This window comes from Ranitomeya variabilis, chromosome 4, assembly GCF_051348905.1.
Source record: "Ranitomeya variabilis isolate aRanVar5 chromosome 4, aRanVar5.hap1, whole genome shotgun sequence".
In the NCBI taxonomy this organism is placed as follows: Eukaryota; Metazoa; Chordata; class Amphibia; order Anura; family Dendrobatidae; genus Ranitomeya; species Ranitomeya variabilis.
The window spans coordinates 124,678,184-124,694,825 of NC_135235.1; the positions used below are offsets into that span (position 1 = coordinate 124,678,184).

Genomic DNA, 16,642 nt, shown 5'->3' on the forward strand with positions numbered 1-16,642 from the left:
CTTTAGTCCAGGTCTGGGAGGAGATCCCTGAGGAGACCATCCGCCACCTCATCAGGAGCATGCCCAGGCATTGTAGGGAGTCCATGCAGGAACATGGAGGCCACACACACTACTAAGCATCATTTCTTTGTCTTGAGGCATTTCCACTGAAGTTGGACCAGCCTGTAACTTCATTTTCCACTTTGATTTTAAGCATCATTCCAACTCCAGATTTACAACTGGAATATTTCATTCAGTGATATCTAGGATGTGGGATTTTAGTGTTCCCTTTATTTTTTGAGCAGTGTATTTTTGGTGGTGATTAAAGATTTATGCATTTGTTCATGAAATGTAATCTGTAACTGATTGTTGAACGAACTGATACCACCAGCGTACTACGCCCAGGACCCATTCTTTGGCTCTACATTGTTCTCTCTAAGGCCTGGGTCACACTTGCGAGTGCAATGCGAGTCTCTCACATCAATACACGGCACTGTTGCTGGTACTCAGTACCGGAGTGTGCTGCTGCATAGAAATACATGCAGCCGCACACTCTGGTCCTGAGTGCCGGCGGCAGTGCCGGGTATTGATGCGAGAGACTTGGGCGAGTTTCTCACATTGCACTCACAAGTGTGACCCCGACCTAAGACTGAAATTACCAGCGTTGTACTGCAGTCTGCTGTCACTTACAAGTTTTGGCTATAATGGATGTATGTGCGCTCCGTGTTTGTTCTGTAAAATAGAAAAGAATCTGAAATGCATTAAAAACAGTATAATATTGGAGTCCGGAAAGGCAACATAAACTACTGGGCATCCAAAAAATCCAAGTCCTCATTGCAGGGGCATTACTTGTCTTTGGGGTGAGGTCACCTGATCCCTCCCCAGTTAATGACTGGTTGGGGTTCTCATTAGACAGTCCAGTCCAGAGATCTGGTGGAACATTGTATCAGTAACACTAATATAAAACTAGACAAGTAACCATTTCAGGGGTGGGCAGTGACTTTTTGTGACATTATTGTAATGTTCACCTGTGAGTTCTCTAATAGCTATTTCCTTCTTACTGATTTGGTAAAAGATAAGTGATTGAGGACTTCTTTAAATAGAGATGAGGGTTGAAAGGTTAGGGGTCTTGTTTGTGGTATAAAGGCAATGTTCACATGTTGCGTTTTTGCTTTTATTTTATGTAAATTAAAAGCCGCTTTTTACAGTAATAGCAAAATCTATGACATTTTAGAAATCTCATGCACAAGCTTGTTTTTTTTACTGACTGTATTGGAAAAGTGCTGCGCTTTTGAAAACTGCAGCAGGTTAACTCAGCATTTTTCCACCCATAGAAAGCAATGTGTAAGTGCTAAAAATAAGCAAATACGAAGCAAAAAGAGCTGCTATCATTTCTTGCAGCAGTTTTGGTGAAAATACGGATACAGCAGGATGTGAAACCCATTTAGTTTTGTGATTTTCCCAAGTTTAAAACATTATGTGTTGTGTCCTCACATGAGCCAGTATGTTAATATTAGTGCAGTTTAATTAAATAAGTAATATGGGTTAAAGTAAACAATGCCTTACCAACTCAATGTCCTATCAATGTCTGAAAGTTAACAATGTGTGAAAAGTAAACTACGCCCAACCAATTTAACTTACCCCACTGCTACTGCCACTACATTTGCAATTGTTACTTTTTCACGAACTCATGTAACCTTAGTTCACGGCTGCTCGTCATTCATAAATCCAACTTTTTTTTGTTCCGAATATTCACTATTTTTACAGATATTATTTTATTCGACTAATTAATTTGATAAATTTGCTCTTTTTTCCAATAATGTTTTATGGCTTCACATAGTGTACATCTTGCATTGGTGGCATAACTCCTTGTATTGCAAGGTAGTTGAACTTTGGTATCCTGAGAAATGCAGCAAAAAAAATGGAACAAAAACGTGCAAGAAAAACAGCAAAAAGGCAGCAAAACCTGTGTTTTGGCTTCAACTTTTTTACTGCCAAAAGATCAGGTTTTGGCTGCAGAAAAAAAGCAACATGTGAACATAGCCAAACATTATCTTCAACAAAAAAGTAAAAGCAAACAAAAAACAAATACAATTTGAAATATTTAACACTTGTTCCACATGAACAAAAGGCATTTTCCTATATGTGAATAACAAGAACAAACTTCTACATCAGGCGTTCGTAGTCCATGGCAGCTTTATTGTGGCGAAGGTGGAAAACCTAGATCTTGACAAGAAGGATGGGAGAGAAATGAGATCCTGATGCTTGGGAGAGGTGTTAACTGCCCTTGGATAAAGACATAGCCGCATCTTCAGATCTCCATTACGTATTTTGCTCATAATGTTGCTATTTCAGTCTGAATGTCACCTATAAAAGAAGAGGCCTTGCTCTCCCGGAGAGCTCTAAATAGAAGCCTGCTAGATAATCTTTGATTTATAGGCTAGTGAGGTCCAGGGTTTAGAGTGAGTCTGCAATCTGCCAGGGGGGTTTCCAAGCCAAGAAACCACACTAGGTTGGCAGTACATTGGGGAATTTATGTGTCCAGTAGCCTAGTGGAGCAGAGTATTTAACCCTGTAGTGCCTATAACTTTTTAAAAACATATTTCATTTCTTACCGTTGTTAGAAAGTTAAAAACAAAATATGAGCACAATTAGATAATTCATTTAAAAATCAACAAATAATTTTGCATATAAGGCAAAAAAAATGTAAAAGAGTTTAATACATTTATTAAAAATGTAGCTATATTATCAGCTGGGGCATATCCCTACGGCTATGCCCAAGTTTAGGGTATTTAAACTTATTTATAATTTGTATAATGTGTATCAAAGAGACAAAAATTAGTTTGTAGGGATAATTTTTTGCTATAATAATTTTTTTAAAATATTACCTTGAATTCTATATACAGTGGATATAAAAAATCTACATACCCCTATAAGTCTTTGTCATGTAAAAAAGAAAATCATACCAAGAAGAATAATTTCAGAACTTTTTCCACCTTTGATGTCATCTATAAACTGTACAATTCAATTGAATTTTTTTTCCGATGGAAAAAGAAAACTATAGAAATAAAATAATGTGGTAGCAAAAATATGCACACAATATATGCCACTGCAGATGAGCATATGAAAACTAGTCCACGTTTCATCTAAAAACTCAGACTTTTTTTCAAATTTTCTTTTGATTATCTTCTGTGTGTCCATTTTTTTCCATCTGGCTTCAGCCATTCAAAGGTGTGGCAGCACCTCATTTCTACAATAGTACAAGAAACATTGTGAACAAGACCCAGAAAGGGTCTAAATGTTAAAACGGTATTATTGTCGCATTATCTTCCTGCACCTTGATTTCTACTCATGTTTGCATTTGCAATAAATAAGATTGTTTGCATTTTTGAAGAAAAAGTGTGTTTTTCCATTTATGCTACTGTGATCCCACATCCTGCCCACCAGCACCTCACTCCTTAGACCGTGTACACATAAATTATTCCTGCTTACAGTTCTAGGTAATGTCACTGTTGTACCAAATTTAAATCAATTTTTGATGACCATCATGTCCTATGGTATAGCTAAAGCCTTTGTCATTTTTTGTATCCTTCGGGTAACTGGTTACTCTCAACAATGAGATCCCTTTGCTGTGTTGTAAGCTGCTTATGGACCATGGCTTTTGCTGTAAAATGCAACTAAGAAAATGTCAGGAAAATCCTACTAAAACAGCTAACCTTTATATCAGGTTAATGAGAATCACATTAAATAATGACTGCTGTGTACTGAATAGTGTGAGTTTAAGGCCGGGGTCACACATGCGTGTTTTACGGACGTAAGAGCGCAGAAACTACGTCCGTAAAACTCGCATTACATACGGCACAATTATTCTCAATGGGGCTGCTCCTATCAGCCGTATATTACGGATCCGTAATATACGGCTTTCTACGGCCGTACAAAATCGCAGCATGCTGCGTTTGTCAGCGTATTGCGCAAAAAAATCGCCAATGAAAGTCTATGGGGGCGAGAAAAATACGGATTCCACACGGACCAGCAGTGTGACTTGCGAGAAATACGCAGCGGTGTTAGTGAAAAGTCGGTAATTCAATTGCCGGCTTTTCATTTCTCCTGCACAAACCCGACAGGATATGAGACATGGTTTACATACAGTAAACCATCTCATATCCCCATTTTTTTTGCATATTCCACACTACTAATGTTAGTAGTGTGTATGTGCAAAATTTCAGCGCTGTAGCTGCTAAAATAAAGGGTTAAATGGCGGAAAAAATTGGCGTGGGCTCCCGCGCAATTTTCCCCGCCAGAATGGTAAAGCCAGTGACTGAGGGCAGATATTAATAGCCAGGAGAGGGTCCATGGTTATTGGCCCCCCCGTGGTTAAAAACATCTGCCCCCAGCCACCCCAGAAAAGGCACATCTGGAAGATGCGCCTATTCTGGCACTTGGCCACTCTCTTCCCACTCCCTGTAGCGGTGGGATATGGGGTAATGAAGGGTTAATGCCACCTTGCTATTGTAAGGTGACATTAAGCCAGATTAATAATGGAGAGGCGTCAATTATGACACCTATCCATTATTAATCCAATTGTATGAAAGGGTTAAAAAACACACACACACGATTTAAAAGTATTTTAATGAAATAAACACAGCGGTTGTTTTAATAATTTATTGCTCTCTCAATCCATCAGCAACACCCTTGCTTGGCAAAATAATAAACGCACAAGATACATACCCTCAGCTGAACTGTCACGTCCAACGAGGTAATCCATCTGAAGGGGTTAACTAATATTACAGGCACGAGCTGCGATAAACCACTCGCTTGTGTCTGTAATCCCCCGGGTGCTGAAAGGAAAGCTGGATCTGTACTTACATTGAGTCGCGGTGATGCGCCCCTGCTGGATGTTCTCATGAACTGCAGCCTGGGAACTTTTTCCCACGCTCCAGGTCATATGAGGACATCCACCAGGGGGCGCATCACCGCGACTGAAGAAAATGTAGGTCAATGACCTACATTTCATTCATTCGCCGGGGATTACAGGCACGGAGCACAGCTGCATTTGCAGGGCTCCTGCCTGTAAAATATTTTAACCCCTTCAGATGGATTACTTCGTGGGACGTGACGGTTCAGCTGAGGGTATGTATCTTGTGCGTTTATTATTTTGCCAAGCGAGGGTGTTGCTGATGGATTGAGAGAGCAATAAATTATTAAAACAACCGCTGTGTTTATTTCATTAAAATACTTTTAAATCATGTGTGTGTGTGTTTTTTAACCCTTTCATACAATTGGATTAATAATGGATAGGTGTCATAAATGACGCCTCTCCATTATTAATCTGGCTTAATGTCACCTTACAATAGCAAGGTGACATTAACCCTTCATTACCCCATATCCCACCGCTACAGGGAGTGGGAAGAGAGTGGCCAAGTGCCAGAATAGGCGCATCTTCCAGATGTGCCTTTTCTGGGGTGGCTGGGGGCAGATGTTTTTAGCCACGGGGGGGCCAATAACCATGGACCCTCTCCTGGCTATTAATATCTGCCCTCAGTCACTGGCTTTACCATTCTGGCGGAGAAAATTGCGCGGGAGCCCACGCCAATTTTTTCCGCCATTTAACCCTTTATTTTAGCAGCTACAGCGCTGAAATTTTGCACATACACACTACTAACATTAGTAGTGTGGAATATGCAAAAAAAAGGGGGATATGAGATGGTTACTGTATGTAAACCATGTCTCATATCCTGTTGGGTTTGTGCAGGAGAAATGAAAAGCCGGCAATTGAATTACCGACTTTTCACAGATATCGCGCTGAATGACATCTAAATACAGAATATATATATATGTGTCTCAATGACATATATATATATATATATATATATATATATATATATATATATATATATATATATATACTGTATATATGTTTTCCCGAACATTTGAGCACATAAATCCATTAGATGTCGGTTTTGCAAGCCTGCGCGAAAATCTCGCAGTATGGATGCCATACGGATTACAAACGGAGGATGCCATGCGCAAAATACGCTGACACACCCTGACTACGGATCAATATTTTGGGAACATTTCTCCGTATTACGGCCGTAGTACGGACGTATAATACGTGGCGTATTGTCTTACGCCAAGTGTGACCCCAGCCTATATATGATTGACTAATTTTGAGCACAACCACAATTATAAGAGAGTGTTCACACTTATGCAACCACATTATTTTAATTTTGTTATTTTTATTTCCCTCCTGAAAATGATTTCAGTTTGTTTCTCAATGGATTTGTACATTACGGTTGTCATTAAAGGTGGAAAAAAATTCTAAAATGATTCTTCTTGGTAAGATTTTTCTTACATGCCGAAAATTTGACTTTTTAACAAGAATCTCTATACTTTTTATATCTACTGTACATGATGCTGCAGGCTGAACCTCCAGTTAGAACTAAGCAGAGTCCAATTAGCTCCAGGAGCCTTGATCTATCACTAGTAATCAGTCACATTATCATCATGTAGTATCGGAAGCACCTTCGCTGTTCCGTTTACTATATAGACAGCTTTATATTTGCATATTAGTAGTTTCCCATTTCAGGGAAGTTGGCAGGTAGAATGTTCACTCTTACTAGTTTGACTCTATCATGTATTATCCACTTAATACAATGATGTCCTGTTCTTTTTCAGTTGTCATTTTGTGCTGCCTCATGGATTTCAACCTTCTGACAGACTCGGAGGCTCGTAGTCCTGCCCTCTCTCTCTCTGACTCTGGAACACCTCAACATGATCACAGCTGCAAAGGGCAGGAGCACAGCGGTGAGTAATCCAAGAGACCTAGATTTAGCTTTGACTGTTCCTGATCATGGTGAACCCAAAATGTAGATTTCATTCTGAGGTTATTATTGACAGACCACTCAATTATATGCAGCAGTTACACCATATACAGTGTAGGGCTGTTGAAGGCATTAGTTGAACCTTAGACCAAAGGTTGTTGAAGGCATTAGTTGAACCTTAGACCAAAGGTCTACCATCTGACTCAGAATAACCAGTTGGTTCTAATCTTTGATTCTTGGCAAGCTTAATTGTGGGTGTTGGAAACTGATTCTAATTTACTTTGATCCTTCCTTCCTTCTGATTCTAATTTAATTTGATCCTTCCTTCTTTCCTTCCCTCCTTCTTTCTTTCTTTCTTTCTTTCTTTCTTTCTTCCCTCCTTCCTTCCTTTCTTCCCTCCTTCCTTCCTTTCTTTCTTTCCTTCCGCCCTTCCATCCTTCCATTTCACTAACAAACTTCTTTCCTTTCTTCCCTAACTCTATCCAACTCACTACCTCCCTTTCCAGTTCCCTCCTTCCATTTAGTTCCCATCGATTCCAGGTTCAGCTCTTCATTGTCACCAGTGCTCTAGTCACTGTTTACCAGCTCCTATGGTGTTGTCAGGTCAACAACGCTTCAACTAATCATTGGGCTCAGTGGTTCATGTCAACTTCATTGGCAGAGTTGCTGAGCCCAGTGATTGGCTGCAGCACTGTTGACATGCCAGTAAACTATGCAATGATTGGACCAGTGGCGGAGACAGCGCTGAATCTGGGGAGGGTGAGTCCCAGACAATTTTATCATTTTTAGAACAGGCATGTAGATAGTGTGAGGAGAGATGAAATTAGAAAAACCCTTTCATAATAATGGATTTTGCAGATGTGAAATTGGAGAGGGAGGTTGGTGAGAACTATAACTGGTTTATTAGAGACTTACTACTCTTGATGAATCTGCAAGTGTCATTTTCTGTCTAAAACTATTTTTATTCCTGGTATAAGCAAATATTTTGGCTGCTAATTTACTCCTTTTTTTAAGCATTGCTTTTAGTACACAAGGGAAAAAGTATATTTGAAGGACATATATCACCAGGTTTTGCTGCCTCATCTGAGAGCAGCATAATGTAGTAAAAGAGACCCTGATTCCAACAAGGTGCCAGTTTCCTGGGTGCAGCAGTTGTGATACAATCAGAGTTTTTAGATGTAGCATGTAGCAGAGCTCAGAAAGCTATCCCCGCCCACACCACAGCTTTCTGTGTACCTTGTATATTGGCACTCAGGATCACAGGAGCAGGCGTGGTCAGTGTCAAATTCTTGTGAGCTATAGTCCAGGCAGTGATAATCTCATAGTGATAAAATCTACATTGCGAGTAAACAACAGCACACAGCCAAAAAAGTGACACATTGATGAAATCTGTGTTTCAGCCTCTATATCCTGCTGTCTTCAGATTATATAGCAAAGAGCTGCTAACAGATTACCTTTAAAGCTGGACCATCCATCTTTCCTTACCAGATTGTTTTTTAAATTGAAATAATAAATGTTGTAAATTTGGCAGATCTCATACTTTGCACTGTTGAGGGGCAGTACTCCGAAACACCATGGCTTCCAGTTGAGATTCTGATTTGGCTTTTATCCTAAGTCATATTGCAAGGCTTGTTAAAGGGTCGATAGTGACTTGTAGGATCACTGCTTCCAACAGGTGGTGCTATATAGTCCTTTTCTGCTCTGAAGAGGCAATTTGCATAGTAAATTTGGCCGAATTTTTGAAAAAACTGAAATGTGACTTTTCAAACAATGCAAATTATGACAAAATCATGCTTAAACTGATTACACAATGTGGGCTATTGGTGGTCAGAAGTTATTCTCAGATGAGACGTGAATTAAGGGAGGTTTTAGTTTCCATTAGCATTAGCCTATGTGAATGTGACCAAATAAAGTATGGCATTTTTGTAACTAAAATACTTTGCAGTAAGTGTGAGTAGCTTTACAGAGTGATCTTTGTATGTGCAAAGATCGTCTATTATTATTATTTATTAATATAGCACCATTAATTCCATGGTGCTGTACATGAGAAAAGGGGTTACATACAGGGTTATAGATATCGTTAACAGTAGACAAAGTTACAATGACAGAGTGGTACAGAGGGGAGAGGACCCTGTCCTTGTGGACTTACATTCTACGGGCTAGCCCCAGCCTCATAGGTGTAACCTGTGCAACTGGCCCGAAAGGTAAGGGAGCCCACATCCACCTCCAAAGCAGCTTCTTTCACAGACGTGGTGGATTATGATGAGTAATAACTCATATACTCATATACAGTTGTTGCATAGGGGCCCTCTTCTGCCTGTGCATTCCTCTTCCCAACCTTATTGTCCAGCACATTGACATTTGACAACTAAATGTTTATCCTATAGAATTTCTTTGTACTATCCCTATTACCGGTACATGAGCTCGCAATATAGTCTTTACTGCATTTCCTAAATACTTGTCTTATGTAAATTGGAAGAGATCAGTACATCTGTTCTTCAGCTCTCAGCATTTTCCATTGCTTCCATAGTGTGCAATCTCAGCTATATCTATATTAGTGATATTATTACAGTGCCATCTAGTGGTTTTCTCAGGATTCACCATATTTAAACGTGAACGTGCGATACTATATGTGAGATAATGTACAATAGAAAAAATAGGAAAGCTCTCCAAAGTTAGTGTAATAGATGCTTCTATATTTCATCTGTTACAAGCATCTATAATATAAGCATCTGTTTTCACAAACGGTGGAGTATTGCCGTTTTTTTTTAAAGTTCATGATGAATAGGCACCTAGTCATTTCCTACAAACTTGCAGCCTTGATTGCCTACTTTTGTGCTAATTGTTTATTTGCCTACCCTTTATGTAAATGGCAAAGGGTTAAGTAAGTGTTCCCACTAATATATATATATCTAATTAGGGAATTGTGAATCAGGAGGTCCTTGTCTTTTGGTAGAGATACAGTATCACCTATCATTACATTTTGATGGTTATTTTATGAAGTGTTCTTGTATATTCACCATTGACATGAATAGCACAGATGTATCTGAGATGATACGGTTTTGTTTTGCTAGCCCATACAAGATGTTTGTTTCCGCCATCACAGATGTCAAACACCTACTATTCATAAAATTATGGTATGCCCAACAATATGCCATTGGTTAATGAGATGATAAAACTCTTTAAAATGAATGGCCTAGTACCCAACTTCTTAAAAGAGTTCCCCTGATATTAAATGGGCTCTTCACTACTGAACAAGCCCTTAAATATCAGCTAAAGTGTGAAACATGAAATAAAAAGTCCCCAAACATACATTACCCTCCTGTACCGCTGCCATTCCTCTAAAGTCAGTGTCGTGTCTTCCAGTACTTTGTCTTAGCAGACATCTGCTCTGATAGAATACTATTGGCTGTAGCCGATATATACACTCACTGGCCACTTTATTAGGTACACCTGTCCAACTTCTTGTTAACACTTAATTTCTAATCAGCCAATCACATGGCGGCAACTCAGTGCATTTAGGCATGTAGACATGGTCAAGACAATCTCCTGCAGTTCAAACCGAGCATCAGTATGGGGAAGAAAGGTGATTTGAGTGCCTTTGAACGTGGCATGGTTGTTGGTGCCAGAAGGGCTGGTCTGAGTATTTCAGAAACTGCTGATCTACTGGGATTTTCACGCACAACCATCTCTAGGGTTTACAGAGAATGGTCCGAAAAAGAAAAAAAATCCAGTGAGCGGCAGTTCTGTGGGCGGAAATGCCTTGTTGATGCCAGAGGTCAGAGGAGAATGGGCAGACTGGTTCGAGCTGATAGAAAGGCAACAGTGACTCAAATCGCCACCCGTTACAACCAAGGTAGGCCTAAGAGCATCTCTGAACGCACAGTGCGTCGAACTTTGAGGCAGATGGGCTACAGCAGCAGAAGACCACACCGGGTACCACTCCTTTCAGCTAAGAACAGGAAACTGAGGCTACAATTTGTACAAGCTCATCGAAATTGGACAGTAGAAGATTGGAAAAACGTTGCTTGGTCTGATGAGTCTCGATTTCTGCTGCGACATTCGGATGGTAGGGTCAGAATTTGGCGTAAACAACATGAAAGCATGGATCCATCCTGCCTTGTATGGAGCATCTTTGGGATGTGCAGCCGACAAATCTGCGGCAACTGTGTGATGCCATCATGTCAATATGGACCAAAATCTCTGAGGAATGCTTCCAGCACCTTGTTGAATCTATGCCACGAAGAATTGAGGCAGTTCTGAAGGCAAAAGGGGGTCCAACCCGTTACTAGCATGGTGTACCTAATAAAGTGGCCGGTGAGTGTAGATGCTGATTGTCTGCAGTGGTCACGAGACATTGTATCATCATTGGACTACTGGAAGACAAACCGCTAACAGAGAATTGGTGCCTAACCAGGAAGAAAGTATATGTCTTTTATTTTAGGCTACACACTTCAGCTGCTAAGAAAGAGATGTGCAGTCTTGTACAACCCCTTTAAGATGATAACAGAGTATTCTGGGACTCAAAAATGGGACTCAAAAATGCTTTGTAAGCTGTGTGGATTAAAACATTAGAGAATGTTCAGTTTTCCAGCAATGTGCAATTATAGTGGAAATTAAAGGGTTTTCCCCACAATAGACACGTATCACCTTTCCATAGGATAAGTAATAAATGATGATTGCTGAGGGTATGTGCACACACTGCGGATTGTGCTGCGGATGCGCAGCGGATTGGCTGTTGCAGATTCGCAGCAGTTTTCCATGCATTTACAGTACCATGTAAACCTATGGAAAACAAAATCCGCTGTGCACATGCTGCGGAGAAAAATGTGCGGAAATGCTGCATTGTTTATTCTGCAGCATGTCAATTCTTTGTGCGGATTCCGCAGCAGATTAAGGCCATGTGCACGCGCTGCGGATTCCATTGCGGAATTTTCCGCAGCGGATTTGATAAATCCGCAGTGCAAAACTGCTGCAGTTTTCTATTGGAGCAGGTGAAAAACCGCACAAAGAATTGACATGCTGCGGAAAATAAACCGCTGCGTTTCCGCGCGTTTTTTTCTGCAGGATATGCACTGTGGATTTCATTTCCCATAGCTTTACATGGTACTGTAAATGCATGGGAAACCGCTGCAGATCCGCAGCTGCGGAAACGCTGCGGATCCGCAGCAAAATCCGCAGCGTGTGCACATACCCTACACCTGCTCCATAACAGGAATCCGCAGGTGTACAGGAGGTGTATGGGTAATTAAATCCGCAGTGCACATGCTGTGGAAAAAAACGCGCGGAAACGCAGCGGTTTATTTTCTGCAGCATGTCAATTCTTTGTGCGGAATCCGCAGCGGTTTTTCACCTGCTCCAATAGAAAACTGCAGGTGCAAACCCGCAGTTGAATCCGCAATAAAAACCGCTATAAATCCGCAGTAAAACCCGCAGAGGTTTTGCACTGCGGATTTATTAGATCCGCTGCGGAAAATTCCGCAATGGAATCCGCACCGTGTGCACATGGCCTAAAACCGAAGGTGAAAGCTGCAGAATAACCGCAAAAAAATAGCGGTAAATCCGCAGTAATTCCGCAGGCAATCCGCAGTGCGGATTTACCAAAATCAGTCCGGAAAAATCTGCAGAGTAATCCGCAACGTATGCACATAGCCTGAGAGTCCCATGGCTGGAAACCCTTCTGATCACTACAGAGGGTGTCCCAATCCACAATTCTGTTAAGGTACCGTCACATTTAGCGACGCTGCAGCGATCCAGACAACGATCCCGATCGCTGCAGCGTCGCTGTTTGGTCGCTGGAGAGCTGTCACACAGACAGCTCTCCAGCGACCAACGATGCCGAGGTCCCCGGGTAACCAGGGTAAACATCGGGTTACTAAGCGCAGGGCCGCGCTTAGTAACCCGATGTTTACCCTGGTTACCAGCGTAAAAGTAAAAAAAAACAAACACTACATACTTACATTCCGGTGTCTGTCGCGTCCCCCGGCGTTCTGCTTCTCTGCACTGTGTAAGCACAGCGGCCGGAAAGCAGAGCGGTGACGTCACCGCTGTGCTCTGCTTTCCGGCTGGCACTTACACAGTGCAGGGAAGCAGAATGCCGGGGGACAGACACCGGAATGTAAGTATGTAGTGTTTGTTTTATTTTACTTTTACGCTGGTAACCAAGGTAAATATCGGGTTACTAAGCGCGGCCCTGCGCTTAGTAACCCGATGTTTACCCTGGTTACCAGTGAAGACATCGCTGGATCGGTGTCACACACACCGATCCAGCGATGTCTGCGGGTGATCCAGCGACGAAATAAGGTGCTGGCCTCCTAGCTCCGACCAACGATGTCACAGCAGGATCCAGATCGCTGCTGCGTGTCAAACACAACGATATCGCTATCCAGGACGCTGCAACGTCACGGATCGCTAGCGATATCGTTGTTAAGTTGTTCAGTGTGAAGGTACCTTTAGGGTGCGTGTCCATGGTCCGTAATAACAGCGCTTTGGACGGAGCGGAAAACCCACTCCGCCCAAAACGTCGCCCCCTTCTGTATATGCGGTAAGGCCGGGGTCACACTATCAGTATTTGGTCAGTATTTGGTCAGTATTTTACATCAGTATTTGTAGCCAAAACCAGGAGTGGGTGATAAATGCAGAAGTGGTGCATATGTTTCTATAAGGGTATGTGTCCACGTTCAGGATTGCATCAGGATTTGATCAGTATTTTCCATCAGTATTTGTAAGCCAAAACCAGGAGTGGAACAATTAGAGGAAAAGTATAATAGAAACATATGCTCCACTTTTGCATTTATCACCCACTCCTGGTTTTGGCTTACAAATACTGATGAAAAATCCTGACCAAATACTGATGCAATCCTGAATGTGGACACATACCCTTATACTTTTCCTCTGATTGTTCCACTCCTGGTTTTGGCTACAAATACTGATGTAAAATACTGACCAAATACTGCAAGGTAAACAGACATGCTACGTTCTAAAAAGACGCGCCGCATGTCCGTAAATGCAAGGCCGCCGGATGCGTGTTCGCATGCATAGTGGAGACGGGATTTCACAAGATCCCCTCCACTATGCTGTAACATCTGGACGCTGCAGGTTGAACGCTGTGGTTGTATACAACGCTAATCCGGATGTAATCCTGAACGTGGACACATACCCTAAAAGGGAGCCTGTCATCAGATTCATGCTGCCTTAACCATGGGCCACATGAATCAGACACAGCCAGGTATGTTTTACTTTATAATGTTGCGGCATTAACAGAAAAGATACTATGAAAGTCAGGTGGGGGCCATGTGTCTTGGGACCGGCCTTTAGGACGAGTTACCCGAAACACAGTTCCTGGCTGTCTTTTCAAAGTAAGCTTTCTCTAATAGGCCACAGGATGCAATATATCTGGCTGCAAATGTATAGCCAGTATCTGATTCAGGCTGCTTGTGGCTTGGGCAGCATAGATCAAGATAACAGGCTCCCTGTAAGTCACTGTGTGCGGCAATGAATCCATAAGTGTAGTCGACAGGGTTTACTGTGGAGAGCTGCAGCACTTGCCAAGCTTAGCACCTCTGTAAACATGTTATGTTATTTTTTTCATGACATATTATGCTTCAAGATAGTGGTAACATTTCAGCAATATGACTTGTGATTATTTATGAAAAAAACTGAAATTTGGCAAAAATGTATAACATTTTGCAATTTTCAAACTTTTAATATTGTGTGCCCTTAAATCAAAGAGTTATCTCACATAAAATAGTTAATAAATAACATTTACCACATGTCTACTTTATATCAGCACAATTTTGGAAACTTTTTTTTTGTTAGAAAGTTATAAGTGTTAAAAGTTGACCAGCGATTTCTCATTTTTCCAACACAATTTACAAAACCATTTTTTTAGGGACCACATTACATTTAAAGTTACTTTGGGGGGTTTATATGACAGAAAATACTAAAATGTGACACCATTCTAAAAACTGAACCCCTCAAGGTGCTCAAAAACTCATTCAAGAAGTTTATTAATCCTTCAGGTGCTTCACAGGAACTGAAGCAATGTGGAAAGAAAAAATTAACATTTAATTTTTTCACCAAAAATTTACTTTAGACCAAAACTTTTTTTGTTTTCATATGGGTAACAAGAGAAAATGGACGACAAAATGTGTTGTGCAATTTCTCCTGAGTATACCCCATATGTGGGGGAGAATCACTGTTTGGGTGCACGGCAGAGCTCGGAAGGGAAGGAGCACTGTTTTACTTTTTCAACGCAAAATTGGCTGGAATCGAGATCGGATGCCATGTCGCATTTGGAGAGCCCTTGATGTGCCTAAACAGTGAAAATCCCCCACAAGTGACACCATTTTGGAAACCACACACCTCAAGGATTTTATCCAGGGTATAATGAGCATTTAGAACCCACAGGTACGACAGAGAATTTGATAACATTAGGTCACCATATTGAATATGTCGTCATTAGTGTTGAGCGCAAGTGCTCGCTACTCCAGTATGCATCAGGTGCTCGGCTATGCACCAAATATCGCGGGTGCTCGAGTGACATGCTCAAGTCCCTGCTCCGCATGTTTTGCGGCTGTTAGACACTCCAAAAAAACATGCAGAGATCCACGATACTCTGTTCATAAAGGAGCACCCGTTGCAAACTCGAGTAGCGAGCAATTTCTCTCATCCCCAAAAAAACATTTCTAACTCCAACCTTAACACAACCCTAACCCTAACACAACCCTAACCCTGACCCTAACACTAACTGCAAAGAATGAAAAAAATTAAAATTTTTCATTTTGCAATTTTTATCTAACTAAGGGGGTGACAAAGGGGGGTTTCATGTAGTATTTTTTTTAAAATTATTATCACTGTGATAGGGTCTATCGCAGTGATCAAAATTAACCAACAGGAAAAATTCCCTATTGTTGCTGGGTACTGGAGGGCAGATCTCGGCAGGTGCACTGCTCATGCCCCTTCATTTTTTTCCAGGAAGATGAGGCAAAGGGCTGGGGAATGGAGCAAGAGGGCCCGGGGATGATGGAGGTATCGGAGGAGGCTCAGGGGACCTCATTTTTTTCTTCTATGAAATGTTAGATTATATCAAAGGGGAGAGAAATTAATTTTAAATGTGTGATTTTTTTTAATTTGGTGAATAATGGAGATCAAGTGACAGAGGACCGTAAAAACCAGCCCAGATCATGCTCTCCAGGGTCCCAGGTACCCTTGGTAGCTGAGACTCTGGAGATTTTCCAATGCTCGGGGCGCTATGCCCTTATTTCTCTGTTAAGATACTCTTAACTGCCGCCGTTAAAAGACGTATTGGCAGCCGTTAAGGCGTTAAAGGGGTTTTCCAGGACTATTTTATTTATTATTATTATTTATTGTTATAGCGCCATTTATTCCATGGCGCTTTATATGTGAGGAGGGGTATACATAAGAAAAAGAAGTACAATAATCTTAAACAATACAAGTCATAACTGGTACAGGAGGAGAGAGGACCCTGCCCGCGAAGGCTCACAATCTACAAGGGATGGGTGAGAATACAGTAGGTGAGGATTTGTTTTCAATGAGCCTTAGAACTAACAGGTCAGTAGCTTCATGTAAGGGTGATGGACAAGACCTGTCGCGTTCATACCTCCGAAGACACCAATCACGTCATGTTTATTATATAATGTACATAGTGTCATGCTTCTTCTGTATATATTGAGCCATGTGATATGTTTGTCTATGTAATATGTATAAGTAATGTAAGACATAACGTACAGCATGGGATAGAAAAGAGTAAGGCATAGGTTAGGTAGCGACATTAGGGTAAGGTAGGATCTCATGTTCGGGACTACCCCATAGTGGGTAGA

At 41.3% G+C, this 16,642-nt stretch overlaps 1 protein-coding gene across 1 annotated transcript in view; it reads left to right on the forward strand.

Moving 5' to 3' along the window:
* PITX3 (paired like homeodomain 3) overlaps window positions 1-16,642 on the forward strand; it is a 235,079-nt gene that overhangs the window by 56,809 nt on the left and 161,628 nt on the right. The window contains exon 2 of the mRNA XM_077257167.1: window positions 6,655-6,783. Within this exon, the coding sequence (XP_077113282.1) occupies window positions 6,675-6,783 (109 nt within the window). The 5' untranslated portion in view covers window positions 6,655-6,674. The remainder of the gene's footprint in view (window positions 1-6,654; window positions 6,784-16,642) is intronic.